This window comes from Aulonocara sp. 'chitande type north' Nkhata Bay, linkage group LG15 (genome assembly GCF_057382095.1).
Source record: "Aulonocara sp. 'chitande type north' Nkhata Bay isolate Kocher_YH1m ecotype deep benthic linkage group LG15, A_spYH_male_GT1.1, whole genome shotgun sequence".
In the NCBI taxonomy this organism is placed as follows: domain Eukaryota; kingdom Metazoa; phylum Chordata; class Actinopteri; order Cichliformes; family Cichlidae; genus Aulonocara; species Aulonocara sp. 'chitande type north' Nkhata Bay.
In genome coordinates this window covers 40,706,293-40,734,260 of record NC_141358.1, presented here as the reverse complement: position 1 = coordinate 40,734,260, position 27,968 = coordinate 40,706,293, and the positions used below count along the sequence as shown (strand labels likewise).

The 27,968-nt window shown below is 41.9% G+C and overlaps 3 protein-coding genes across 8 annotated transcripts; 1 reads left to right on the top strand and 2 right to left on the bottom strand.

The window, feature by feature from the left end:
- Positions 1 to 1,326: 1,326 nt before the first annotated feature.
- On the top strand, positions 1,327 to 4,936 carry uox (urate oxidase). Its single transcript, XM_086263428.1, has 8 exons — positions 1,327 to 1,480; positions 1,935 to 2,147; positions 2,264 to 2,380; positions 2,530 to 2,608; positions 3,880 to 4,066; positions 4,180 to 4,303; positions 4,516 to 4,599; positions 4,681 to 4,936. Exons 1-8 carry the CDS (start codon positions 1,460 to 1,462, stop codon positions 4,753 to 4,755), a joined length of 900 nt encoding a protein of 299 aa, XP_086119554.1. The 5' UTR covers positions 1,327 to 1,459; the 3' UTR covers positions 4,756 to 4,936.
- Positions 4,937 to 4,971: 35 nt separating this feature from the next.
- samd13 (sterile alpha motif domain containing 13) lies at positions 4,972 to 7,521 on the bottom strand. 5 transcript variants are annotated; one of them, XR_015124980.1, is made up of 6 exons: positions 7,328 to 7,517; positions 6,841 to 6,957; positions 6,269 to 6,317; positions 6,049 to 6,160; positions 5,761 to 5,962; positions 4,972 to 5,243 (listed from the first exon to the last, which is right to left on the bottom strand). XR_015124980.1 is itself a non-coding variant. In XM_086263431.1 (5 exons), exons 2-5 carry the CDS (start codon positions 6,866 to 6,868, stop codon positions 5,819 to 5,821), a joined length of 327 nt encoding a protein of 108 aa, XP_086119557.1. In that variant the 5' UTR covers positions 6,869 to 6,957; positions 7,328 to 7,521; the 3' UTR covers positions 4,972 to 5,818. The 5 variants fall into 5 exon arrangements, 4 of the variants coding, with proteins under 4 accessions (XP_086119557.1, XP_086119555.1, XP_086119556.1 ...); XM_086263431.1 differs by having other exon boundaries at positions 4,972 to 5,962; positions 6,269 to 6,311; positions 7,328 to 7,521; XM_086263429.1 differs by having other exon boundaries at positions 4,972 to 5,962; positions 7,328 to 7,516.
- A 123-nt stretch (positions 7,522 to 7,644) lies between these two features.
- prkacba (protein kinase, cAMP-dependent, catalytic, beta a) lies at positions 7,645 to 27,797 on the bottom strand. 2 transcript variants are annotated; one of them, XM_086263425.1, is made up of 10 exons: positions 18,475 to 18,769; positions 16,878 to 16,939; positions 16,441 to 16,569; positions 15,072 to 15,170; positions 14,721 to 14,803; positions 14,357 to 14,483; positions 13,605 to 13,700; positions 12,065 to 12,187; positions 11,183 to 11,347; positions 7,645 to 11,072 (listed from the first exon to the last, which is right to left on the bottom strand). In XM_086263425.1, the coding sequence occupies exons 1-10, from the start codon at positions 18,608 to 18,610 to the stop codon at positions 10,947 to 10,949; spliced, it is 1,146 nt and encodes a 381-aa protein (XP_086119551.1). In that variant the 5' UTR covers positions 18,611 to 18,769; the 3' UTR covers positions 7,645 to 10,946. The 2 variants fall into 2 exon arrangements, with proteins under 2 accessions (XP_086119551.1, XP_086119552.1); XM_086263426.1 differs by lacking the exon at positions 18,475 to 18,769 and adding an exon at positions 27,469 to 27,797 and having other exon boundaries at positions 7,647 to 11,072.
- Positions 27,798 to 27,968: the final 171 nt, after the last annotated feature.

Below are 27,968 nucleotides of genomic sequence, written 5' to 3'. Positions count from 1 at the left end.
ATCACTCTTTGTCTGGTCCCTCACCCAGGACCAATTTGCCATGGGAGACCCTACCAGGGAGCAGAAGCCCGTGGACAACATAGCCCCTGGGATTCCTGGGACACACAAACCCCTCCACTACGATAAGGTAGCAATTCACAGGGGGGTCTGCAGCACCGGGAGGAGGCCCCGGGGCAGACCCAGGACACGCTGGAGAGATCATATCTCTCAGCTGGCCTGGGAACGCCTTGGTGTTCCCCCGGACAAGCTGGAGGAGGTGGCTGGGGGGAGGGCGGTCTGGGCTTCTCTGCTTAGGCTGCTGCTCCCACAACCTGGCCCCGGATAAGTGGAAGACGATGGATGGATGGATCTTTAAATATATTCAAACGGTGAAGCAACTAAAGCATGTAGGAATAAACAGAAGAACTATTTTCCTCCTTAAGAACAAAACTATGTTAACGGGATCTTTAGTTCCTCAGTGGAAGCAGCTGACTGATCAGTCCTTTGCGCTGCGCACACGGTGCATAGAGCATCCTTCTATAAAGATATTCTTTTAAATTTAAAGCAAAGCACGTTCAGACAGAAAACATCCTGCATTAAAGTAACTGAATTTAAACTTTTAAACTTATCACTATTGTACATGTTGAGCTGAACCATCCAAACTTTCTTATTACTGAGGAAATGAAAAGACCCCTTCAAGGAGGCACAGATCTTGATACCAAGGCTGGTATTAGGTTTACTTCTAAATTACTTTTTCACTCTCCAACCCTACACGGGCAGGTTTGAAGAGCTTATTTCACTTAATTTCACTTAAAGGAAATCATCATTTAAAAACCTTATTTTTTATTTACTCTGATGATCTTTTTCTAATATTAAAATTTATGTGTGACATATGCAAAAGGAAGAAAAACAAAAAAAACAATATGCTGTCCACACAATATACAGCGCATTTGCGTAAAAACAAAAAAAGCATAATGTAAATGTAATTCATAAAGGTGGAAACTCAAAACTGTTCTTTATATTTAGAAGAAAAAAGTTTATAGTCTTTATATGAGCATAGGGAGTGCAAACTACAGTGCTGTACAGACTCCTAATTTCAGATGTTTTTGCTTCATCTACTGCATCTCCGTTTATGTTTGCATGTGTTTCAATAAACCTGTTTCTTATTTTTCTGGCAAAATATAAAGAAATTAGGTGTCGGTCAAGATTGAACCTGACTGCAACAATGAATTCATGTGAAATGCACTCACATCTTTCTCTTTGTGGCTGTACATGTAAACAGTGTTTGTGCGTGCCTCTGCATTTCTCTGAGTGGAATACAGTGCATCACACAGTACAAATAAAAGAGGTTAAACTTCAGCTTCCAATAGCCTGAGTGCAAAGTTAATGCCACCCTCTGTAGAAAGTCCTCCTCCTGTAGCAGGAGCCCCATTTACTGGAGACTGTTTGAAGGGCAGCAGGTAAAGAAGAGGAAGGCACCATGGCAAACGCTTCAGATCAGGTAACATTTCAGAAAGTTGTAGAAGGAAACAGTAAAACTTAAACGATAGAACATGACTAATGTTTCTGACGGTAGATTGATAGCACTGGAAATTATCTCAGGGTTCAGTGGCCACAGGGTCAAACCGTGATCTTTAAAGGTTAGTTTTTAAAACATTTCTAATTCCTCACAAAGTAAAAGTCTTTTTTTTATTTGATGTTGTAGTACTCGTGTACTTTCAGACAATATCTGATTTCAGATTTTTTTAATTAATGTTGGAATACGGAGATATATTTAACAAGCTCCTGCAAATGCACACGAGAAACTTCACTGCAAACTATCCAAAGACAACATTTTAAAGGGATAAGAAATATTATATTTGTAGCTCTAAGATGACACTGTGGCACGAAACACCTCTACCACTGGAAACTGTTTAAGCGTGCCATCTTATTACAACTATTTCTCACACATGCAGAAAGTGGAGTTTGTGCGAACAGGTTACGGCAAGAAAACGGTGAAGGTGCTGGTCGTCCGGAGGCAGGGAAGACAGCATTCTATCATTGAGGTGAAGGCTGATGTGGAGCTCACGCTCAAGTCACGCAAAGATTATCTAACTGGAGACAACTCAGACATCATCCCTACTGACACCATTAAAAACACTGTCCACGGTTTGGCCAAGCTCAGAGGGGTGAGTCTAACACCGTTTTGAGGAACAGGGAAGACCTGTTATTGCTATTTCAACTGCTAAAATATTTGTTATTGAGGTCTTTTACAGCCTGTCAACCTGCTTGTTTCTCTGTCAAGATAAAGAACATCGAACAGTTTTCCCTGGATATCTGCAATCATTTCCTAACCTCTTTTAACCATGTGCTGAAGGCCAAAGTTTACATGGAGGAAGCTCCGTGGAGAAGGCTGGAGAAGGTAAAACACAGGACGGTGCAGCTTCACAAGAGTTGACCTTTTTAACAGCTATTTGAGCAGCAACATAAATCAAGCGCACATTAACCCGATCAAATGTTGCAGGTGATAATCCATCGTAAAACATGACCCTTGTCTTTTTTTTCTCTCAGAGTGGGGTAGAGCATGCTCATGCGTTTATATTCAGCCCAGAAGCTTACCGCTTCTGTGATGTTGAACAGACTATCGGTGGTAATCACACACTCTCACAAAAACACGCAAACAGTGTATTTGCTTACATGCTATCCAAGCTGTCATTGGACAGTGACGGACTGAATACACTCTGGTTTATTAACAGTATTAATAATAATTATTATTATATTAATTCAAGTTTTGTATTTTTTTAATTTAGAATTTTTGTTTCCAGTTTAGTTTCCAAATTACTTTTGCTCCTTTTAGCAACGTTTTCATTGTTAGTTTTAATTATGATTATATGGAGGCAATTTGTCAGGAGACAAAATTAAAGCTTTTCAGAAGATCTTACACAAATACAGCACCGTTTAATCCCATGTCGTGATCCCAAGTCTCAATAAATAGCTGGACCAAAGTGTGGTTAGGCTGAATGTGTAAACACAGACAAGCACATTTCTGCTATATTTTTAAATTAGTTTTCTTAACATACAATTATTTAAGTTTTTAATTTTCTTCCAAAGGTATAGATTTTTATTTAGATTTCAGTTACTTTAGTTTTTAAGTTTAGTGTTACCCTAAGCTGGACAGATGACCAGTCCATCACCAGGGTTACAATAGTTTACAGCTAAACTTACGTGTGTGTTGTCATACTTTTGTCAGACAAAAACACCCCAACCAAGTAAGAGGTTCAAACCTGGAACCTTCTTGATGTGAGGTGACGGTGCTAATCACTGCACTATCATGATAGTTCAAACTACAGCAGGCGTGGGCAACTCCAGGCCTCGAGGGCCATTGTGTCCTTGCAGGTTTTAGGTTTTTTGAACCAACACAGCTGATTTAAACGGCTAAATTAGCTCCTCAACATGTCCTGAAGTTCTCCAGAGGCCTGGTAACGAACTAATCATGTGATTCAGGTGTGTTGACCCAGGGTGAGATTCTAAAACCTGCAGGACACCGGCCCTCGAGGCCTGGAGTTGCCCACGCCTAAACTACAGCATGTAGGTAGGCCAAGATCTGATCGCTGAGCTCTGTTCTGCTGAAGAGGGCGTTCTCCCTTTGCACAGTAGCCGGCAAATACATGTAAAAAACACAGAGGTTAATGGCTGTCACAAATTACTTTGAGTCAAGTTTTAACTCTTGAAGCGTGTTTAATAAATCAAAACGTACTATTTGACTTGTGGTGCAAATACTGTTAACAAAGGCAGCTAAAGCTATGAGCTAAAGCCCTTGCACACTGTTGATCACAGGTTCATGATTAGCACCATTTTCATAAGTTGTTTGCCATGTTTCACATCACTCCACCCTCACGGGCTGATCTGTGCTCCACGCAGGCATCCCTGTGGTCCACAGTGGGGTGAAGAATATGAAGGTGCTGAAAACCACCCAGTCTGGTTTTGAAGGTTTCTACAGAGACCGCTTCACTACTCTGAAAGACGCCAAGGACAGGTTTTTCTGCACCTCTGTGTACTCGAGGTGGCGCTACAACAAGATCCAGGACACTGACTTTGACGCTGCTTGGTAACTGCCTGACTTACGAGCGTCAAGAAAGACCTCAGCTGACGTATACCAATATAGTTCAAAGTTCATAAATATAGTTCACATCTGAAGCTTTATATTCTTCATTCTTATAGGAAGACTGTGAAGGAGACGATTATTGAGAAGTTTGCTGGCCCCTATGATCGCGGGGAGTACTCGCCCTCAGTGCAGAAGACCCTGTATGAAACTCAGGTTCTAGTCCTGGATCGACTTCCTGAGGTACTTCCTTTAGATCGTGAAATCATCAAACTCAATCTTATCACTTTTTGAGATACATAAACTGTTTAGACAACTTCACAGTTGAAATCTAACCAACTCTGAGTCCTCAAAAAGGACAAACATGCAAATTACATCTCCACAGTTGTTGGAAATTGAATAAAAAGCTACATACTGTATATAACAGGCATGCTAAAGTACACATTTTCTTTTAGGTGGATGAAATAGAGATCATCATGCCCAATGAGCATTACTTCACCATAGACATGACAAGAATGGGTATTGTCAACAATGATGAAGTAAGTTCTGTTCTCACAAATGACCCTTCATATTCTTTAAATGATCGGGTTGTGGACATTAGTATCTTTTTCCCATCACAGGTACTCCTTCCTCTGGATAATCCCTCAGGGAACATAACGGGGACAGTACGCAGGAAGCAGCGAGCACGGCTCTAACGGCGCCCACAGAAAGAAGGCCCTGCTGGGATTTAAACAATCTGAGTGGGCCGTTTAACAGAAAGATCCATCTGAATTAACCTTTCAAACAAATATTCCAACAACAGCAAGTTAATATTTGTAGCCTGACTAAAGCTCGTGATGATGTGATGTGAACCCAAATAAAATGAAACTAAAAACAGCGGCTGTTGATAAATTCATAAACTAACATTGATCTTTGGTGAGAAAAGAGCACCATTTATTGCAAATCTCTGATTCGGATATTAAAACTCCAGTGTTATGCTGCACATGTACATTGGTCATACACACTTTTGAACAGTTGTCTGTGTGACAATGTTGAAAGCACCACAGGTTGATAGATAATAATAATAATAATAATAATAATAACAATAATAATATATACACATAAATATTTCCATATCAAGAGTCTCAAGCCTGAATAATGTAGATGTTCAGGAACAAGGTGGCTTTTGCTCGGGTCGTTGTGTCTGGGAAAACAAAGTGGTTCACGGTCACATGCTGAAGACGACTCATTGACTCAGATGCACATTTTAAAACATAGAAAGTTTCAGGGGGAAAAAGGGCAACGCACCAGAATCATTATCTGCATGTATCAAAGTCTTTAGATGCGACAGAACATACACAGTTTTCAACTATAATATAATCTTATATACAAATACTTATTTTTTTAAACCTTCATGGGTTAATTCACTTTGCACTCACACACATACACGCACACAAAAACCATACCTGCAGAGTATTTTCCCCAAATTTTCTTCTTTTAAATAAAACACAAAAAAATACAAAAATACAAAAAAAAAATCTCAAGCAGCAGATATAAGAATGGCTGAAAGGGTAAACGGCTGAGTGGACACTGTGTGCAACCCATTTTTGGGGTCCACGCTTATATAAAAAGAACACAAACAAAAAGAAAAAATACAGCATTCAAAAATCCTGTTAAGAAGCCACTGTGGGCTGAAAAGTCTCTGCGAAACGACGGCTAACCTGGGCTCTCCTGACACAATGATTGTCACAGACGTGGGTGCTGGGACGGCCTGCGGCGCTACGAGGCGTTGCTTTTCAGGTGCTGAGTCTGCAGCGGCTTCACGTGATACTCGTAGATTTTCAGTGCGGGGCCGAGCTTTATCGACAGCCCCGTCAGGACGTCGTTACGCGTCATCAAGAGCAGGGACTTACCATCAATTTCCTGTCAGATAAAGACAGAAATTCTAGTTTTCCCTAGTTTGTCAGCATCATGTGGCAGCAATTTTGAGCAGGAAATAACAGTCAAACCTGATCCTGGAAAGCCATGGCTTGCTCCTCAAACCCTGTTGCTTTGAAATAATTGACAACATCAGCAACTGCCCAGTTGGAAGGGTCCGGCAGCTGACCGTTCTCCACTGGGCTGTAAGGTGAAATTAAATGTATTCATCTTAATATAAAATGTATGCTTAATTTTAAGAGCAGCTTAAAATATCTAAAATAGTTTGTCAATCAACAAGATCCTACACACCTTTTGGTGTCAACTGATCCATTTGCCTTGTCTTCCATGTCGGCTGTAGCTTAAAAAAAAAAAATAACAAGAAAATTACAAAAGCAAAAAGAAACTATTCAGTCAATTTGAAAATTACAAGTATTTTCTAAAATGCTTTTCATTTTCTAATTCTCTTTCAAATTAGAATAAACAGGCAAATAACTTCAAATGACTTGATACAGAGTGTAAAGACATTCAGTTTGCTATTAAAAAAAAATATGCAGAAACCTGCAAATATTTTGTTTAAAAACGTGTAAGAATATGAATTTGGTGTTTTTTTCCTTGCAAAAATGACACATTTTAATCGTGTGCGATCAAACTGTTCTCTGTCAGCTGGTTAACTTAACCAACTAAATGTCTGAGCTATTTTTTTTACTCCTCTACTCCGTCAACCATTGTGATGGCAGGTATTTTGCAATTATACCGCTACCAACGGGTTACACAAGCAACAGAAAAGCCCAAACACCTCACAGAGGAACCTTACACGACTACCTGATTAAACACAAGCGTTGCTAGTTTAATCACTGACTTAGGTGTAAGGAAACACTTACGATCTTTAACGTTACAGTAATTTTTCATCAGACGTCTTCTCTCGGGGAACTTAGTGTGCTGGCAGTTGAAAAACCCTCATTGTTTATCTTTCGCAGTCTGCCATTTACTGGATGTTTCTGCAGGAAAAACAGTTGTACAGTAAATAACAAAATTCATTTAATTTAAAAAACCCGAAACACAGCTAAAGAACAAAACAAATCCAATCGTTTCTGACTGACAACGGGGAGAGCTGTAGTGTGTGAAAATGACGACCAAAAACTCACGTTGTTAGCTGTATTAAAAACATAGAATTACATTAGAAACATAAAAAATAAATAAATAAAGTAAAAAAAAAATTACCTTATCAGAGAGGAGAGTTAAGAAAACAATTTTATGTTAAATGACGACAGATATTTAATCACTGCCACTTCGTATTCTGCGTTAACGCTAACGTTAAGCTACCAGGGGTAGTTAGCTAGGCTTGCTAATACAAAATTTAACAGTTACCTTGTTTTAGAGATTCGCGCTTTGACAGAAATGGCCCGCCCGACGTTTACACGTAGTTTAAATCTTAAAAAGTTTTCCAATAACTACGATATTTTACAAATTATTAAACGACAGCGGTCGTTTGATAAAATCAAGATTTAATCAAGTAAAGCCAACTAGCCCCCTCTTCATCGCTTTCGCTTCCATCACCCACAGGGCACCAAAGAATCATGGGTAATGTAGTTTTGCGTCCCCAACGCCTTGGTTTGCAGTTCAGTGAGATTAGACACTTGCTGATGATCACCCAGGAGCAAACTCACAACCAAACTTTTTAATAAAAAGAATTTATTATTGTGACATATTCTTTGTTACATAAAATCTGCTACAGCAAAGTATACTCCCCTTGCAAACACAAATATATATGAGTGGGAAAACAAAAAACAAAAAACGTGTCAGCCGTCTAAATGATGTGCAAAAATTCCACAAACTAAATAGAGACACATTTCAGATTATTGATCCCATACTGGCACATGTGACTAGCTACAGAGAACTCATAAACGGATTTCCTGCAGTCAGGAGTGTGAGGTGGTTCAGGGAAAAAGTGCCATCATTTACATGAAATCTGACAAAGATTACACAGATTGGGAAATAAAGGATACGGAGATACAGATGTGGAGAGATATGGATTTCCTACACAGTTTCTGGGAAGATTTACACACACACACACACACACACACACACACACACACACACACACACACACACACACACACACACACACACAAGCTGTTTGGGACTGTGCTTTTCAAAGTCCTGTTTGAATATTTGTTCTGGATTTTACCATTAAATCCTGTCCAGACTTCAAAGTGAGAAGAAGAAAATTGTTGGATCTTTTTTGGTAAATCTGTTTTTAAAGGATTTTTTAAAAAAATCTTTCTTTAGACAAAGGAAATGAAAAAAAATAAGTTAAAATCAAAAGGCTATCATTTTAAATAGGCATTTGAGGTGTCAGTGTACATAAACGTAAGTCTTAACAGGGCAAATAAAAAGTTACACAGATAAAACTTTTCAGTATATTCACTGTTTTTAACACTTGCAAATAAAACATTTGGAGTCTTTTATATGAGAACTATAGACGATTAAACATTTCAGTGTTTATTCATTATCTCTAAATATAAATAAAACAGCATACGAAACAGTTCTGTCTCGGAAATGAAAACAAGGGTAAATAAAAAAATGTCACATGCTGGGCTCAAACAGTAAAATAAAAGTTCACATGTTGCCAATATTTATATATAAAATGCTACAAAATAGCATTCAGTCTGCAAATCTTTTCACATTTGGTTTCTATGATTGTTGAACTTGATTCAATTGCATTTTCCTCGCATACAAATACTTGAGCATCTTGTCAAATTATGACGAAGCTTCTCAAGACTTAAGGGACATAAAGTGAAACACTGTCAATAGTGCACTGCTATTCCTGACAGTGTGAAATGTAAAACTCGATTTTCACACAGCTGTGAGGATCAAACTCTGACATTCGTGTGGACAGCAGAGACAAACCTCTGTTCACAAAGAAAAGAACGTTTCTGATGTCTGGATGAAAGAAAAGTCCTTTAGATATGTTAACCTGTAACCGGAGAGTTGTTTGTTCTTTACTTAGCGGCAGGGAAAGAGTGAGAATTAATGGGTCATGAAAGTTGCTCATAAAACCTTATAGAATATGATTTAACAATAAATTAAAAGGAGTAACTGATATTTTGGAGTCTTATGAGCTTATTTCCTTTGAAAACTATTATTTTTGTCAGCTGTGTTACTGATGTAAAAAAAAAAAAAAAGAGCGAAAAAAGCATCAAGCGTGGCCGAGTTGAATTAATACTTTAAGGTGATGATATTTCAGTTTTCTCTTCACTGTTTGTGAATGTTGTGTTTCTTTCTTAACCCATATCCAATTTACTTGTTTACTGCATGAATGCCTGAGGCTTTGGAACAATTTAAAAGGTAACAAACGAAAAAGTGGAACATTTTTAGGCTGTTATCAGGTTGTTGTGACACATCTATACAAACATGAAAAAATGACAAACAAATATGGCAGGTACACAACATCTTGCGATTGTTCTGCTCAAAACACAGCAGTTAAAAGACAAAAAAACAAAACAAACAGCAACCTAAATGAGACCAACACTGCTTCCCCTTCATGATAAAACCTCACGAAAATATCACCACCTGACCTTTCAATTACTGAAAAACGCACTAATGTATAAAACAAACCATGTAAATGTTGTGTTGTGCACAGTGATATACTCAAATTCTCTTAGTTCCCTTTCTCTCTAACATAGCCGTACCAGAAAAAATATATTACTTCATTCCATTATGCTAATATCACACCAAGACTGAGGTAAAAAGGAAAAGTCCTGCGACCAGATATGGATAAACGATGCTACAGATTGATCAGCACAACACTGACAAGTTTCTGCTTCATAATAACACTTGTCAATATTGATCCGCTTCTTTGAGCGTGCCAAAACTTCAAGAAGCCATCACCGCTTCTTCCCCTTCATTGAATTGTGGTCATGCCCTAAGGAAACACGTTCTTTAAAGAAATCAAATCATACATCTATATGCACAAATACACAATTTCAGGTCTCGAGGGCAACAGAGGGATAAATAATGATATTTAAAGCTGGGCTAGGCAACATGTTTTCGGCATTTTTTTGGACAAAAAAAAAAGAAAACATTTATATTAACCTCTCATCATATTTAGCTTCAAATGATCTTAGAGGGAGCTTTATTGCTGCATCTCCACTAAAGCCCACTCGAAACGCGACATGTGACGGGAGACTCTGGCCTATCACGGGTCTTTCAAACGACACCAGGTAAAGTGGTATAAAAAGGAAGGAGAACATCAGCACAGAAATAAAGACAAACTGGTGCCGTGGGTTAGAATTCTAACTTTCACCTTGTAGAGATGGGTTTGGATGTTGCGTGAAGCCAAAAGTTTGCATTTGCAGCCTGTGCTCGGCTGATGGGAGGGGCTTCGGACGGAGATGGAGAGCAGCAGCGAGAGGCGCCGTCTATTTTCAAATCCTGGCTTTAGCTTTAGATTTACTTTCAGTGTTTCTGATTAAGGAATACTAAACTGAATCCTACGGGAAACTAAGTCATGTAACAGAAAACGTGTAACAGCCAATGAGATATCAGATATTTAAACGCTCTGCCCAAAAGTGTCCCTTAGTTATCCAAAAGCCTAAAAACCACATCATGTGCAACACCAGCTAGCTGCTTCAAAGTAAGATTAATATTCGTCTTCAAGTTGCTTCTCAAATAAGAACTTAAATAAGGGACGACAGGACACAGACAGTGGCAAACATAGAAAACAAGGTAAAAAAAAGAAAGACAACAGGAACGTGGTCTGGTACTCTGTGTTGCAGCACGAGGGGTGTCTGCATAATGTGCCTGTGTATAGATTAGTGCTAACAGCACGCAGGATCATGGCAAAAAAAGGAGCTCATTCGGCTGTGTGGACTGAAGGAACTAGGCATTTGTTTGAGCACGTGATGGCCTCAGTTCCATCTTAACCCTCAGCGGAGTGCAAATATCCCAAAACACAAGAGCCCTGATTGGGACTCTTGCTCGTTCACTAGAAGTCAGCAAACTCTTTCGCACACTTTTCTGTTTGCGATACACGGATCTCCTCCTCTTCATAGTCATCAAAGTTGCTTGTGTCTCCTGGTCCTCTGCACTTTGGCAAGAAGGGAGCTTCAACCTGAGAATTTAGGAGGATATGAATTTTCCATTTTAATATGAACCACATCCAAAAAAGGAAGCGCGAGCAACACACTGATTATTTTCCCTGGGAAAAAAAACAACACCAACCTTTCGCTCATAGATGGCAATCCAGTCTGTTGTGGAGAACCACTTGTGATTCTTTATGTCATTGACACCATTCTTCAGGTTCCCAAATCTCTTTGTCAGGTCAACCTGAAGCAGGTTCCTCAGCAGATCCTTGAGGTCGGAGCTAAAGTGAGAGGGAAATCGAACCTGCAGAATTGCAAAAATACATAAATAAATCAAAGATGTGGGTTATGAAACACAAATTGCAGAAAAATACTTTCACTGTTTCGCTTATTACGCTGAAATAAAACAGCTAAAAGCACTAAAGAACAACTGGAAAGCCAAAAGCAAGCTGGTCCCGATGGTAGTCAGCAGTGTCCTCCTTCTTCTGGCTGGTTGCCACAGCAGATCATCTGCCTCCACCCTATCCTCAGCATCTTCGTCTGCCAAACCAATCCTCTGCATGTCCTCCTTCACTACATCCATGAATCTTCTCTGAGGTCTTACTCTGGCCCAGCAGCTCCATGTTCAACCATCTCCTTTTTGCCTCTCTAACGTTGTCTCCAAACCGCTCATCCTGTGCTGTCCCTCTTGGTCACTCCCACTGAAAATCTGAGCATCTTAAACTCTGCCACCCAGAGTTCCAGCTCTTGTGCCACTGCCTCCAAGCCGCACATCACAACATCACTACCATCTTGTAAACCTTCCCTTTCACTCTTGCTGCTATCCTTCTGTCACAAATCATCCCTGACACTCGTCTCCACCCACTTCACCCCACCTGCACTCTCTTCTTCACCTCTCTTGTGCATTTTGGATGGTTGACCCCAGATATTTAAACTCATCTAGCTTCACCAACTAATATCAGAGCATTTAAACATTGGAAAAAGTAAAGCTCAAACATTGCTCCTGCTTATCTTTGCATACCTTGCCAGAAACAATTTTTTCATAAATCTGGATAGGCTGATCAGCGAAAAAAGGAGGGTAACCAGCAGCCATCTCGTAGACAAGAACTCCAAGAGCCCACCAGTCCACAGCTTTGTTGTAGCCCTGAAAGAAAAAAATGTTTCATCAAATTTTAAAGACTTTTCTTGGTCTATTTTTAATTAGAAAGCAAAAGTAACAAATTATCTCAAATTTGGAGATAGTCTGACTCAGAGAGCTAAAGAAGCCCAACACAGGGCACAGTTGCAATTTTGACCTCCAGGATAAGGGGCATCTCTTAACTGACCACCCTCTGTACTCGCTTGTCCAAGTACAGAGTAATAGTAAAGTCATTTCTATCTAGTCTGATGTTTCTACTGATGCCTCTGATGATATAATCTACTCTCCGTGTCAGACTTTTCGTTTTAAAGCCAGAGTTCACATGTCCGCTGAACATTAATGGGAACGAGCTGACTTTCTTTGAGCCAGTAGCAAAAGAACTACCTGGAAGACGTCATAGGGGGCCTCTATAGGCCCGGACCAGATACTTAATATTTAATTCAAGAACATTTTTGGTAAAATGGACTCTCAGGCTCTCATTTTATTAATTATAACATGTAATGCCAATGTTAATTAATTCCATCACTGTTTTTTTTTAAATAAATGACTTCAAAGAAAGATCAGTAATGTGTAATTTACTATTTATTTATTTTATCTGATGTACTAATATTTATGTTTAAGCTCTTTTTGCAAAAACAGTCCCCGAGGAGAGAAGGTTCAGTGTCCCCGTTTCTAAACATATGAAGCGATACTGAAGAATGTAAATGGCCCACACACACACACACACACACACACACACACACACACACTGGTGATGGCAGCTACACTGTAGCCACAGCCAGCCTGGGGCGCACTGACAGAGGTGAGGCTGCCGGACACTGGCGCCACCGGGCCCTCTGACCACCACCAGTAGGCAACGGGTGAAGCGTCTTGCCCAAGGACACAACGACCGAGACTGTCCAAGCCAGGGCTCGAACCAGCAACCTTCCGATTACAAGGCGAACTCGCAACTCTTGAGCCACGATCGAGACAGATAAAGACCAGGACAGTGGCTCGTTGTTGTAAAGCCTCTGTGCTACAGCAGAACGAGCTTTAAACAAAACAAAGGCAGTACTGGTAGAGCTCTCTCCACGGCTTATTTTGTGGGCCTCTAGATCTACACTGTATGACTAATACAAGGATTATATCCTGATGTATTAATATCCCGTAGTTATATGGGACAGAGAATAATTTAACCTCAGCACTGACTCAAATCTGTAAGGAAAGACATCAGCTGACACTCGGTGTCAAAGGCTGCCAGTGAAAAATGTGCTTAACTGGAGTGAGATCAATTAGCTGTTTGTTTGAATTTCTAAATGACAATTGATTCAATATAAATGTGGATTTGTGCACAAAGGTCAGCACACAAACTGAACCATCACCCAGCAGCCTCCAGCCGGACATTCAAACATGTAAGATGGGCTAACTGTGTATGAAGCCTCACCTTGCTGAGGATGATCTCTGGAGCCAGATACTCAGGAGTTCCACACAACGTCCAGGTCCTGCCCTTTACTCTTTTGGCAAAGCCAAAGTCTGTGACCTGAGATTAAAAAAACAACACAATTGTTATAAGAAGAATAAATACATAAAGGTAACCATGCAGGACTATAACAGTGCAGGTTGACTGAACTATCACAGGTTTGACAGACACAAATGTTACTGTCACAGGCAGAAACGCACTAAATCAAAACCCACTGAACTACACACAGGACCTGTGAGAACTGTGGTTTTCTGAAACTGTTTAACCAGGTTACAAAGCAGAGTTTACCACTCGAATTAACATTTCAGACTGGCAGATCTGTTTCGGTGTAAGAGACTTTTTATCATGGCTTTTAATCTAGTGACAGTTTCAGTGGCTCTAATCTCTGCCGGTAGAGATTATTAAAAATCCTGTCTTCTTTATATGTTTATTTACAATAATTTAGGCTAATACGACTTATAGAACGTTACGTATAGAACGTTATTTTAGAGACAACATCGAGCACGTACATGTCACAACCTCTCAGGTCTGGTTTTAGACTGACTGCAAACACAGAACAATGTCAACTAAAGTCTTTAAGATGTATCTTGCTTCAGTTTTGTCCAGCTATAAACTAACATCTGAAGGCTTCAGCCCCCAGGCTGTCCTATTAACACACTGTTTCTGATTTGCTGATGCCTTTCCACTACTTTTATTTCTTTACATTGACTATATACCTGGATATACCCATGTTGGTCTATGAGCAGGTTTTCAGGCTTCAGGTCTCTGTAGATGAGGTCTAAGGAGTGAAGGTACTCAAAGGTGAGCACGATCTGAGCTGCATAAAATCGAGCATGGTGTTCACTGAGAGAAGGAAACACAGACAGTCAGATACTGACGGAAAATATGAAGGAACTCAAGTCTCTTCTGAATGAAAGACAACTCAGTCAAACACTATATAGGTGTAGGTTTCTAATTCATTTATAGCTCTGACAGACCAAACAGAACACCTGAAATTGCTTTTGTTCAGCTATTTGTGGCTACAACAGCAATCGCAAACAAAAAACAACCGAACGCTAACAATAATTATGTGCATAATACCTGAACCTCCCAGTGCGTCTGAGGTGTGAGAACATCTCTCCACCAGGAACATATTCCATTACCATGTAGAGGTTTGAGTTGTCCTGTTAATTTAAAGAATACATATATATATGTATATAAATATGAGAAATTAATGACATTAGGACAAGAGACTAACCACATGTGCAGTTTAAAGTTAAGTTTCTGTTCTTTGGACTCGGTCATCTTGTGTGAAATAACTCTGTCACAGGACAAAAGCAACCAGGGGACTTGGTATTTAATCTAAATGTGATGACGACATGTTGGCCAATTAACCGACAGGATTAACTGTCTGGAACAAATACAATCTTTACACCTTTGTTTTGTCCTTACCTTGAAAGCGTACACCAGTCTGACGAGGAAGGGGAAGGAGACGGCCTGCAATATTTTTTTTTCGTTTAGCGTGTGTTCTATCTGCTTCAATTTCACCACCTAAAGGGGAAAAAAGAAAAAAGGCAGAGACATAAACAAAAAAATCATATCAACGAAGTTGCAGTGCTGTCCCACACTCACGCTAAAATAAAGGCAAGCGGTAATCTCAATAAATAACATCCGTACAGAATAAAATATATACAATAAGTGTAAAAATGAAATGTGTGTGCAGAGACATAAACATAAGAAAATAGCTAATCAGATCAGGTCAGGTATTAGCAATGATTACAGTCGTTGGCTTGTTGTAAAAACTGTCCCTGGGTTTATTTGTCTGTGACCAAATCTCTCAGAGGGCAGCAGATAAAACGCCCAGTGTCCCGGGTGTTCCTCAGACCGGCACCATGCTGTGTACCCGTCTGAGACAGCGGGTGCTGTAGAGGTCCTTCAGGCAGGGAAAGGGGTGGCCGATGATTTTCCAGGTGATGTTAATAACTCTTTGAGGTGCCCTCTTGTTTTTTTCCATGTTTTACCGCAGCTTCAAACGTATTACATTTTTTAACTGTGTTTCTGTGACTCTCCACACAGTTTAGAGTAAATTTTGTTGAGGGATTAAAATCAAACTATTCAATTTAAGATAGATAATCCATCACTAAGGACTTCCTGTGGTGTTTAAGTCCTGTTATTGCTGCGTGGTCACGCAGTCGAAAGATAAAAAATCTATTTAACACGAGCTGATGCACAAAACCTTGCAGAAACCGCTGCCCAGTGACGCTGTGCACACCACGAGCTATGCAGCCAAAAGCTGAAAGTAGAAAATGCTTTTGGTTATAAGCTTACTGTTAATTCTGAGACATCAAGACATCACCAACCCGAACAAACTGTGAGACATCGCTCAGCAGGACATTTAGAGGATATACAGTTTATGTTTTCGACGGTATAGTCTCATGCTGTACCGGAGGACGCTAGTGGAAAGTAATGGCTGCAGAAACAAACAATAACATCCATACAGTGGAAAAAAAGTGTGAAAGCTGTGGTTGTAACTGTTGAGCGAAACCAAAAGCTAAACAGGTTCACCTCTTGAGCTGATGGTGAAATTCAGGGGAACACGAGGTTGCTACATGAGCAAGGCACTACCGGCAGGCCAATCTGCCTCTAAACTTTCACATCAGTATTTAAAGATCGAAACTGCGGCGTGAGGCGCCTTTGAGGTTTTCAAAAACATAATGTTAGTGCTGAGAGGAAACGCTCCATTTCCTTTTATGAGAAACACAACATCTTTGCAGTTTACAACACCAGCTCTTATGGATGCAAATGCAAGCCATTCGCTTACCTTTTGTTTGTCCAGGATCTTCATGGCATAGAACTGGTTTGTTGCTTTATGTTTCACGAGCATTACTCGTCCAAATGATCCAGTCCCCAGGGTCTTGAACCTTTCAAAGTCATCCAGGCTTGTTGTGCACTAAAGGAAACACATTATCAGTGGCAGGAAAACAACCAACACTAGCAAATGTTAAACTATGTGTACTTATGGAAGCCACTAGCTGTTTATCTTCATGCACTGTAGCTCAAAAACACAAGCTTAATGGAAATGTTTTTGAAGCACATGCCTCTGACACAATTATGCAATCGGCCAGCATTCAAGTCAACAAGAAGGAAATGACGAGGCACAACTGAATCTCTCATTTTTACTCAAATAAGAATAAAAAAGTGTACAAAGTGTACTAATCAGAGAAAACGTTTATACATTACCCTTAAACAACAACCCACCTGTGGTGGACACTCCCATTTTCTTAAGAAGTCTTCTTTGGCTTTAGCTAAGAACTCTTTCACTATAAAAGAAAAGATCGGTTTTGATAATTAGAATTAGAGTTTAGATAACCGGACAAGGTCAGTGCACATGCTCAGGAAAACAAACTGGGATAGTTTAACATGTTCAAGAAAAACAAACAAGGGCAGTTCACACAATCAAGGCAAGGTCAAGCAAAGGTCAAGTACCAGGGAGGAAATGTCATACTTGACAAAAGAGGAAAAAATATTTCTATTGAAAAAAAAACAACCCAAACCCTCAAACCACACACCTTAGCAGGACATGTTAATTCATAAAGTGATGCAAAGAGCTCTGAGGACTTTACAAGTTGGCCAATTTAAAGGCAAGCTATTCTGCATCTCTTTCAGGAGGAGGTGGGGGTAAAGGCAGTGAGGCAGGTAGTGAGACAGACAAAATGCAGAACAGATCTGAGACTACAGAGCAAGCCACAGAAAGACAGCGTACTGTGAAAGTCACTGCAGACATGAGCTTTCCAAAGTCAAAGAGCCATCAGATGGTGCCTACAGTGCCGCTACACTTTGGTATGTTGCTACCAATTTAAATCTATACAGTCAAGGCTGCGTTTGACTAAAAGTGAGACAACAAACTTTCACTCTTTGACTCGGGACGCCTCATGGAAAAATGAGCATACCAAAAGTCTCTACAGTTCACCAAGGGTTTGCAGGAACATTCATCCACATGGATGGAAATGATGGAGAAGAGAAAGAGAGGAAGAAGCATTTATGAAGTCTTGAAAGAAAATAATGTAAAACACATTTTAGATTCACACAACAAAATGATAACAGAGGAGACAACGTAAGGCAAAGCCTACCGCCAGACTAAATTTAAAACTTATAAAACTCTTCTACACTGAAGTAATGTGATTATTTTGGTTTGGTGACTTCCTTTATCGTCTCTGAAAACGTCAGCTAAAATATTTAAGGAAGTTTACGTCTTATTGTGCAACATCAAGAAAATAGTTTCTTTTTTTTCTTCTTTTTTTTAAACAATTGAGCAACAAGCAGTTATTTTAGCCCACAGTCTTTTTTTAACACTAGACTGTATTCAGCAATTAAATCGAACTCTTTCTATCTTTTGTGCCACTTTTAGAGGCTTCTTTGGTCTGTGAAGAACAAAGGACAACACTGATTGAAGAGACATTTTAAAGGTTTACATAAAATGCATTTCTTTCTTGCAAAACGTTACACAATGACAAGACACAGATATTAAGACAATGTAAGCAGCTGAAGCACCACAAATGGGCTGCACTACAAAGTGTTATGCCTTCTCTGGTAGATCTAAAAAAATGGACAAATACAGGTTGTTAAATTGATGGTTAAGGTACCTCTAAATAGTTAAAAGCAGTAATCAAACTAGGCAGCTTCTTGCAAATGACAAAAATAGAGGCGTGCCAAAAAATAATTCGAAATAATGCAATTTATACAGAATCAGTTGATTTAATAAGTGTTTCTACGGAACTATAAAGGTAGAAAATGCAAACCTGAAACCCAAGAAGTGGCGGGCAAATCTAAGAGTAAAGCAATGAACTGCACTTACTGCACTTATCCCACATGATGGTGAACTCAGAGATATGCGGCACGTCGCTCTCCTGTACTCTGTTCTCTTGGCTACCTTTACTTTTGTATTTGTTAAAAAAACGGCTGGCGAAGGACTGATCCTTTCCCTGGGACATTTTGAGGCAAATATTTTGGTGTGTGAGAACAACGGCTCACAGGCAAAGTGAGTACGTTTTGAGACAGAGCATCGATGGGACTTCCTGTATGTGCTCAAAGGCTCTGCGATGCTTGGCTAACCACATAAAGTTAAGCTTCCTGTTCAAGTGCTCTGCTTCAGTTTCTATGGCCAACTGCATGTCCAGTAATTCTGTGCAGAATCATTTAAAGGCATTTTCTTTTATCTCACTCACAAAAGATAACACTGGTTTGATAAAGATATACAAAATTAAAACAGCATGCATGCAAAGTCCTGTCAAAACCACAGTGCAGCGGGTTAATTCAGACGACTGATAAGACATCGGTAAGCCTGTTACACCCACTAAAAACATGAAAGAGAAGTTATCTCTGGCTTATTGTGCTCTCTGGTGGTTATGCTTTACAATGCAGTTTTTTAAAGAGCTTTCCTATTTGCTCCAAGTCACTCTTTTGAGCTGACCCTTTAAAGCACACTTCTGCAAATACTGGGGCAGTAAAAAGGTGACTTTTGGGGGGGCTTAACACCAATTTGGGTAACAGCAATAAAAGTGGAATCCTGTCGTTTAAGCAGATAAAGAAAATGGCACATATATACTGGTGTTGGCATAGTTGGCGACCAAACGTCCATTCTTAGTCGGGGAAAAATCTTGATGTTGTTTGATATTTGGTAATAGGGAACTTAAGAAAACAGTGTAGAATGTAGTGAACTCGTAGCTTGTCCTGCAGAACAGCTCTGACTGTTGTTTACAATACTTTCAGCACTATCTGCAGCACATGCAGCAGAGTACGATCACAGCAGAGCAGATGTTAGTGTGCAATCAAGTGCTATCTTTATGGTGAGTTGCAAAGTATTTTCTCAAATATACTGCTGTTGGGAAGTAATAAAACAATGATCTTATCCTTTTGTCTTTTTTATAATCACTTGCAAAGTATACAGTAGTGGTCAGACTTTTACATACACTCATCATGGGCATAAATGCCATGGTAATTCTGGACGTTTGATGATTTCGTTGAGCTGTCCTTTTTCTAGGGAGAAATTATTGTCATCTTCAGTGCCTTTAAAATCCATTTTGGATTTTCTCTGATCGCAAGTCACAATTATTTGGTTAAATGTTCCACGTTGCATTATGGCCAACTGGCTTTGGTAGCAATCAGAAAGACTGTGGCGAAATTCTTGTATTTGACCACACTCTTCTTGGGAGAGTTAATAGAGTTTGTTAAAACTGGTTGGTGTTTTGGCACAGACCCAGTAGGGTTGAGGTCAGGTCTTTTGGAAAGGCTATTCCAGAAGTTAAATGTTAGCCCTCTCTATTCATTCCAAAACCAGTTCTGATGTGTTTTGGATCATTGACCTGCTGGAACTGTTGGAATATGCAACTGTGTCAAGGATTCAAACATTTAGCAGTTTGAGGTAGGGCTGTGTGATACGACCAAAATCTCATATCCCGATATAAGACATCTATCGTCCGATAACGATATAAATCACAAAAATGTAACCACCACCACCACCACCATCTTCATCCGCTTTGTCCGGGGCCGGGTCGCGGGGTAGCAGCCTAAGCAAAGAGGCCCAGACCTCCCTCTCCCCAGCCACCTCCTCCAGCTTATCCGGGGGAATACCAAGGCGTTCCCAGGCCAGCCGAGAGATATAATCTCTCCAGCGTGTCCTGGGTCTGCCCCGGGGCCTCCTCCCGGTGGGACATGCCTGGAACACCTCACCCAGGAGGCGCCCAGGGGGCATCCTTGTCAGATGCCCGAACCACCTCAGCTGGCTCCTTTCGATGTGGAGCAGCAGCTGCTCTACTCTGAGCCCCTCCCGGATGGCCGAACTTCTCACCCTATCTCTAAGGGAGAGGCCAGCCACCCTTCGGAGGAAGCTCATTTCTGCCGCTTGTATCCGCGATCTCGTTCTTTCGGTCACTACCCACAGCTCGTGGCCATAGGTGAGGGTAGGGACGTAGATCGACCGGTAAATTGAGAGCTTCGCTTTTACACTCAGCTCCCTCTTCACCACGACGGACCGGTACAGCGTCCGCATTACTGCAGCTGCAGCCCCAATCCGTCTGTCGATCTCCGGCTCCCTTCTCCCATCACTTGCGAACAAGACCCCGAGATACTTGAACTCCTCCACTTGGGGCAGTAACTCATCCCCGACCCGGAGTGGGCACTCCACCCTTTTCCAGCTGAGAACCATGGCCTCAGATTTGGAGGTGCTGATCCTCATTCCCGCTGCTTCACACTCGGCTGCGAACCGTTCCAGTGCGAGCTGGAGGCCCTCACCCGATGAAGCCAACAGAACCACATCATGTGCAAAAATCAGAGATGAGATTCTGAGGCCACCAAAGCGAAAGCCCTCCGCCACTTGGCTGCGCCTAGAAATCCTGTCCATAAAAATTATGAACAGAACCGGAGACAAAGGGCAGCCCTGGCGAAGCCCATCACCCACCGGGAACGAGTCCGACTTATTGCCGGCAATGCGAACCAAGCTCTTGCAACGGTTGTATAGGGATCGAATGGCCCGTAGCAATGGGCCAGACACCCCATATTCCCGCAACACCTCCCACAGGACACCCCGAGGGACACGGTCGAATGCCTTCTCCAAGTCCACAAAACACATGTAGACTGGTTGGGCAAACTCCCATGCACCCTCAAGTATCCTGGAGAGGATAAAGAGCTGGTCCAGTGTTCCGCGACCAGGACGAAAACCGCATTACAAAAATGTAACGTTTTCTGTAAATTTTGTGAATCTCGGGCAGCTCGACTTGTGTGAAGTGTTTCCAGCTCGTGTAGCTGGAGTCGAGTTTTTTAACCGATGCATGAAACGATACATTTTTAGACATAAGTTGTAACGGCCGCCGTTTGCTTTGTGAGTATTTATTACACGGCGTGCTGCGGGGAAAAGCCTGTTCTAACGTTTGAGTCTAAGGTTTATTTTTTAGCACCTGGCGGCTCTTTTTTACTTCTCATCAGTAAATAATCTGCTCTTTCATGTGATTCAGTTTATTTTGAAAAGTCTCAACAGGATCTTGAGCTTTATTGTGAAAGGTTTGTGTGGAACATAAACAAGCGGACACGCGATGCTGTTACCGTCGTTGTTGCTAACCACAACGCATAAAAACAGGCGCTTGTTCGTCTGTAGTGTGGTTATATTAAATATAAGAGAAAGAGAGAACTTTAAGAAATGAATATAGCCACTACAGTGACCATCAGAACCATGAAAAATATTGCCGTAAACAGTTTATTTTGCGACACCACGAAACAAACGATAGTGTAAAATGAAACGATAGATGTTTCTATATCGTCATCAGATATATATCGTTATATCAAACAGCCCTAGTTTGAGGTGAAGTTGACAAATCTGGAGGTAGTCCTCCTTCTTTGTGAAATGTACCAGTACCACTAGTAGCAGTTCAGCCTCTGTTCATGGCACTATAAGACTTGCTTCATTGCAGACAGTGACACAAGTGTTCCAGCAGTTTCCAGTTCATGACAGGGTTGAGCCTTGGTTGTTCCTGAACATACTCTCATCTGCGGGTGAGAATTTGGGTATTCTTTCTGACTTTGGCAGAGTGGTGACACATCCAATTAACTTGTAATTTCATACAGTTGTTTGAACTGATTGTCTTAAAATCTGTATGTGGTTTAGATACCTCAGCTTTTGTACATCTACAACTTTCAATCTTGCACTGAGTTCCTTGGACTTTCTCGTTACTCTGAGTATTGGTCCATCCCAATAAGTACTGACAAACAAATTATTTTAAATGCTGGCAAAGACAGGTAGTGATCTGCTAACTGAAAGGTTGTTGGTGCGATCCCTGGCTGCCACAGCCTGCATGCCAATCCTTGGGCAAAACACTAACCCCGAGTTGCTCTCTGATGCATCCATTGGAGTATGAATGTGTGTGAATGTTAGATAGAAAGCATTTATATAAGATAAGATAAGATAAGATAAGATAAGATAAGATAAGATAAGATAAGATAAGATAAGATAACCTTTATTAGTCCCACACGTGGGAAATTTGTTTTGTCACAGCAGGAAGTGGACAGTGCAAAAGTTATGACGCAAAAATTAGAATACAATAAGAATAAATACAGTACACAGCTGTACAGAATAGAATAAAATAATATACTATATACAGTAGAATAAAAATATACAATAAGATAAAAATAGAATACGAATGCTATATACAACTGAGTAAAAATACAACGATGCCAGAAAAGATTATTGCACTTAGTGTTATTGCACATGTGTGGATGTGTGTGTTTGTTCAGTTAAAGTCTTTGTTGTGGAGTCTGACAGCAGTGGGGAGGAAAGACCTGCGAAATCTCTCCGTCCCACACCGTGGGTGCCGCAGTCTCCCACTGAAGGAGCTGCTCAGTGCTGTCACAGTCTGCTGCATGGGGTGGGAGACGTTGTCCAACAGGGATGACAGCTTAGCCGCCGTTCTCCTGTCACTCACCACCTCCACTGGGTCCAGAGGGCATCCTAGAACAGAGCTGGCCCTTCGGATCACCCTGTTCAGTCTCTTCCTGTCCCCAGCAGAGATGCTGCCGCCCCAGCAGACCACACCATAAAAGATAGCAGAAGCCACCACAGAGTCATAGAAGGTCTTCAGGAGTGGGCCCTCCACTCCAAACGACCTGAGTCTCCGCAGCAGGTACAGCCTGCTCTGCCTTTCCTGTAGAGGGCGTCTGAGTTATGAGTCCAGTCCAGTCTGTTGTTCAGATGAACACCAAGGTACCTGTAGCTGTCCACAGCCTCAATGTCCATACCCTGGATGTTCAGTGGTTGCAGTGGAGAATGCTTGTGCCTGCGGAAGTCTACCACCAGCTCCTTGGTTTTACTGGCATTGATCTGGAGGTAGTTCTGCTGGCACCAGTCTACAAAGTCTTGGGTCAGACCTCTGTACTCCTTGTCGTCCCCATCAGTGATGAGGCCGACTATTGCAGAGTCATCAGAGAACTTCTGCAGGAAGCACTGGGTGGAATTGTGGGAGAAGTCTGCAGTGTAGATGGTGAAGAGGAACGGAGCCAGAACCGTTCCCTGTGGGGCCCCCGTACTGCAGACGACCCTGTCCGACACACAGCCCTGAGTCCTCACATACTGTGGTCGGTCGGTGAGGTAGTCCAGGATCCAGGTAGTGAGGTGATGGTCCACTCCAGAGTTCACCAGCTTGTCCTTTAGAACCGAGGGAAGAATAGTGTTGAAGGCACTGGAGAAATCAAAGAACATGATTCTCACAGTGCTTCCAGCGGTCTCCAGGTGAGCGAGGGAACGATGTAGGAGGTGAATGACGGCATCATCCGCTCCAATGCCAGGCTGGTAGGCAAACTGAAGTGGGTCCAGTGATGAGCTTGTTAGGCGCCGAAGCTGAGCCAGGACCAACCGCTCCAGGGTCTTCATCAGGTGGGATGTCAGAGCCACCGGCCTGTAGCTGTTGAGGTCCTTGGGGCGTGAAGTCTTTGGCACTGGTACAACACAGGAGGTTTTCCAGAGCTGTGGGACTCTTCCCAACCTCAGGCTCAGGTTGAAGAGGTGCTCCATCACCCCACACAGTTGGTCCGCGCAGGACCTAACGACCCTCGAGCTGATGCCATCTGGACCCGCTGCCTTCTTGCCATTAATCCTCCTCAGTTCCCTCCTAACCTGGGTGGTTGAGAGAGACAGGCTGGAGCCTTGTGTTGAGTGTGTATTGGATGCTGTTGTTGGGGGTGGGGAGGAGTGAGCAGGGTGAATAGAGGAGGTGTGAAGTGTCTGAGGTGGAACAGCAGCAGTGGGGGTGGGTGAGTCTGCAGCCGATGTTGCAGACTGCCTCATGGCTGAGTCAAATCTGTTGAAGAAATGATTCAGTTCATTTGCCCACCTCACATCCCTCCCAGGCAGAGAGTTCTGCTGTTTGTGGCCCGAGATGGTTCTGAGGCCTCTCCAGACTTCACCAACGTTGTTTTGCTGAAGCTGGTTCTCCATCTTCTGCCTGTAGCTGTCCTTCCCATTCCTTATCAGTCCCCTCAACTCTCTCTGCACCCTTTTCAACTCCTCTTTGTCTTTGGATTTGAAGGCCCTCCTCTTCTGCTTGAGGACAGCTTTAATTTCTGGGGTAATCCAAGGTTTGTTGTTGGAGAAACACCGTACAGTCCTGGTAGGTACGGTGTTATCCACACAGAAATTAATATAGTCAGTAATTCATGTAGTAAGGCTGTCGATGTCCTCTCCATGGTCGTCACAGATCACCTCCCACACAGTCGACTCAAAACAGTCCTTAAGAGCCTCCTCGCTCTCCTCTGACCATCTCTGCACTGTGCGGGTGGCTGGTGGCACCCTGCGCACTAAGGGCTCATACACAGGGACAAGGTGCACCAGGTTGTGGTCAGATTTGCCCAGTGGAGGGAGAGGTGATGAACTGTATGCCTCTTCAGCATTGGCATACAGTAAGTCCAGTGTTTTATTGACTCTGGTTGAGCAGGTCACATACTGGGTGAAGGTGGGCAGTGTGGAGTCCAAAGAGGCATGATTGAAGTCCCCTGATATTATGAGAAGGGCTCTCGGAGATTGTGTTTGCAGTCTGCTGACCACTGAGTGGAGAGAGTCACAGGCTGCATCCGCGTTGGCCGAGGGGGGGACATACGCTGTTATTGCGATAACATGCGAGAATTCCCGGGGCAGATAGTACGGACGCATGCTAACGGCTAACAGCTCAATGTCTCTGCTGCAGAGTTGTTCTTTCACAGTGATGTGCCCAGGGTTACACCATCTGTCGTTCACAAAAACTGCCAGTCCCCCTCCTTTCCTCTTACCGCTCTCTCTCGTCCTGTCCGCTCGCAGCATCTGAAATCCCGGTAGTGTCACGCTTGTGTCCGGAGTTAGCGGTGTTAGCCACGACTCCGTTAGCATCATGATGCTACATTGCCGGTACTCCCTCTGTGACCAGGTTAGCGACGTGAGCTCATCCATCTTATTGGGCAAAGATCTTACGTTTCCAATGATTACAGAAGGAAGAGATGGTCGATAACGTCTCCTTCTCGGGCGACGGCGCTCCTTCCCAGCATGACACCCCCGTCTTTTCCTCCTCAGCTCGCTGGGAATGTCGGGTCTGTCCGCCGGCAGTACCGCTGCGGGACGCAGCGCTAACAGCTGATCCTTACTGTAAACAAAGGATCCCTGCTCTGAGTCCCCAGACACGCGTGAAAAAAGTAGAAATAAACTAAGAAAAACGACCAGAACTAGCACAAAACGGTAGAACATGGTTGCAGAGTCTAATTACAATTATATAGAAAAAGCATAGCACAAAACGCTTGTGTGAATGAATGAATGAGGCAAGTTGCGTAAAGTGCTTTGAGTGCTCAGATAGAGTAGGAAAGCGCTATATAAAAAACAGTTACATTTACACTTTTTAAAAGTCATATATATATTTGGTATGCATACTTTTGACCCTGTGTGGATTAAAGAAAATATTCAAACTTTTGGTCCAATTCTTGCTTTTAAAGTCATTAAGGACGTATGCCATACAATCAGTCCACCTTGGAAAAAGAACACTTCAAAGAAATCATCAAAAGCCCAAAATTGCTATGATATTCACTTCCATGATGAGTGGATGTAAACACCTGACCACATCTGCATATGTATATGTAGGAACCATACTGACCAACATCCTGATGGCAAAACATTTTTTTCTGTACCTATAAACCCAGTATTGATAAGTTTAATTTAATGTGTAATATTTGAACAGAAATCTAGATAACACAGAATAACAGTGTGTTAAGTTTCTTCATTCATCACAGTGTTATTCTACTCAACTCCAAGCCCCTCCCTGCAGAAACTACAGGTCTCATGAGTCGCTAAGACTGTGTGAACAAGTGCCAAACAGAAAGCAGGTCAAGAACAGTGCTCTCCAGACAGAACACTTGGAATGGCACAGTTTAATGGATTAGGCTGGTCACTACTCACAAACACAACAGAGTGCCTTCTGGCTACGTCTCCAAGTGATTAATAGAGTGCTTTAGGATGCAAAATTCCTCTCCAGTAGTCGCAGTTTGACTAAGATTTTGCTGTTTTTGGATGTTACAGTATCAGGACAACACTTTAATATCACTATAAGAAAGCAGTGATCAGAGGCATTAACGCTTTAATTTACAGCAGACTTGTTGACAGCTGACTTGGCACATCAGTGTTAACCAGGTGGGAAAGACAGTGTCATTTCTTTTTATGCAGCCACTGTGTGGAAAACAAAGCAATTACATGTTTTATTACACGACCATTAATCTGGTTTAACCACATCAAGCAGCATTCTGGTCAGCTTGTGAGTCAGTGGTTATCAGATACCTGTTGTTAGCACTGACCAGGCCTTGTTCTGCGGCTTCAGTGGAAACAAATGTTTGCTGATGTTATCTGGGTCTACACACGCGATATTCGCCCTTTGGAAACTGCAAACGATGCTTTGTCGTTTAATCGTTATAGTGTTATAGTGCATAGCCTTAATACAGTTTATTCTGAGATGCTGTCTTTAACACAGACTGATTTAGATAACCAAAGAATATGATGCTGAGGATCACACTACCACATCCTTGATTATCCTTCTCAATAATTAGTTGACTGTAAAAATTGTAGCACCGTTTTCCGCTGAGGTAAACAAACACGAATCATTACGAGACCGCAAACACACCTCATAAACTGCCCTACCAAAGATGGTTCTTCTCTGCAAACCATATTACTGTAGTCTCCCGCTAACACTGGACAACTGCTAAAGGCTGCTCTCCACTCACTTTTATAAGCAAGCTCACACTGCACAATAACTAATGTTAAATGGCTGCGAGGCCAGCTGGATGCTTTCCAGGTGCTCACCGCTTTCTTGTTCATTGCCTTTCTTGGCAGTTGCTGCGTTTCCCATGGTAGGAAGACAGGGCGATCCACAGCTGGCTAGGAGCGATGATGGTGGCGGTTAGCTAACGGGGGGGTACTCCGTTAGCTAGCTAACAAATATCAGCTTTTGCTAGCTGGCTGGTTGAAAACGACATCAATGTCTTCCCTTTGTGCACAGAACTTCGATGTGCTCTGCTCACCGCCTTGTTGATCAAGGTCCTTTTGTCATTCAAGTATGCCTCCGCTGGAATGACAACATGATCCAGACTTTTCACCTCTGACTGCTGTCGTTTTGTGCTGCGTTCAGGTCATATGGGAATACCCCGGCAAGGCTTGCTCGGTGCAATGTTGCCTTCAGGTACCAGTCAGAAATAGTGGACTTATGTCTACATTATACTGATTATGTAAAACTGCTGTAACCTAATGTGTTGCTGTTTTTGGCTCTTGTTTTTATTGGTATATTTGACTATATTTTCTTTTCG

What these genes read in the sequence shown, in the direction of transcription:
- uox (XM_086263428.1), top strand. Translation starts at nt 1,460, where the DNA reads ATGGCAAACGCTTCAGATCAG. An exon ending in GTTTGGCCAAGCTCAGAGGG is followed by an intron (nt 2,148 to 2,263) that starts GTGAGTCTAACA and finishes TTCTCTGTCAAG; the next exon opens with ATAAAGAACATCGAACAGTT. An exon ending in CGTGGAGAAGGCTGGAGAAG is followed by an intron (nt 2,381 to 2,529) that starts GTAAAACACAGG and finishes TTTTTCTCTCAG; the next exon opens with AGTGGGGTAGAGCATGCTCA.
- samd13 (XM_086263429.1), bottom strand. Translation starts at nt 6,868, where the DNA reads ATGAAAAATTACTGTAACGTTAAAGATC. An exon ending in TTACTGTAACGTTAAAGATC is followed by an intron (nt 6,318 to 6,840) that starts GTAAGTGTTTCC and finishes TTTTTTTTTAAG; the next exon opens with CTACAGCCGACATGGAAGAC. An exon ending in GGATCAGTTGACACCAAAAG is followed by an intron (nt 6,161 to 6,268) that starts GTGTGTAGGATC and finishes TTCACCTTACAG; the next exon opens with CCCAGTGGAGAACGGTCAGC.
- prkacba (XM_086263425.1), bottom strand. Translation starts at nt 18,610, where the DNA reads ATGTCCCAGGGAAAGGATCAGTCCTTCGCCAGCCGTTTTTTTAACAAA. An exon ending in AGACGCACTGGGAGGTTCAG is followed by an intron (nt 14,484 to 14,720) that starts GTATTATGCACA and finishes TCCTTCTCTCAG; the next exon opens with TGAACACCATGCTCGATTTT. An exon ending in CAGAGATCATCCTCAGCAAG is followed by an intron (nt 12,188 to 13,604) that starts GTGAGGCTTCAT and finishes TTTTTCTTTCAG; the next exon opens with GGCTACAACAAAGCTGTGGA.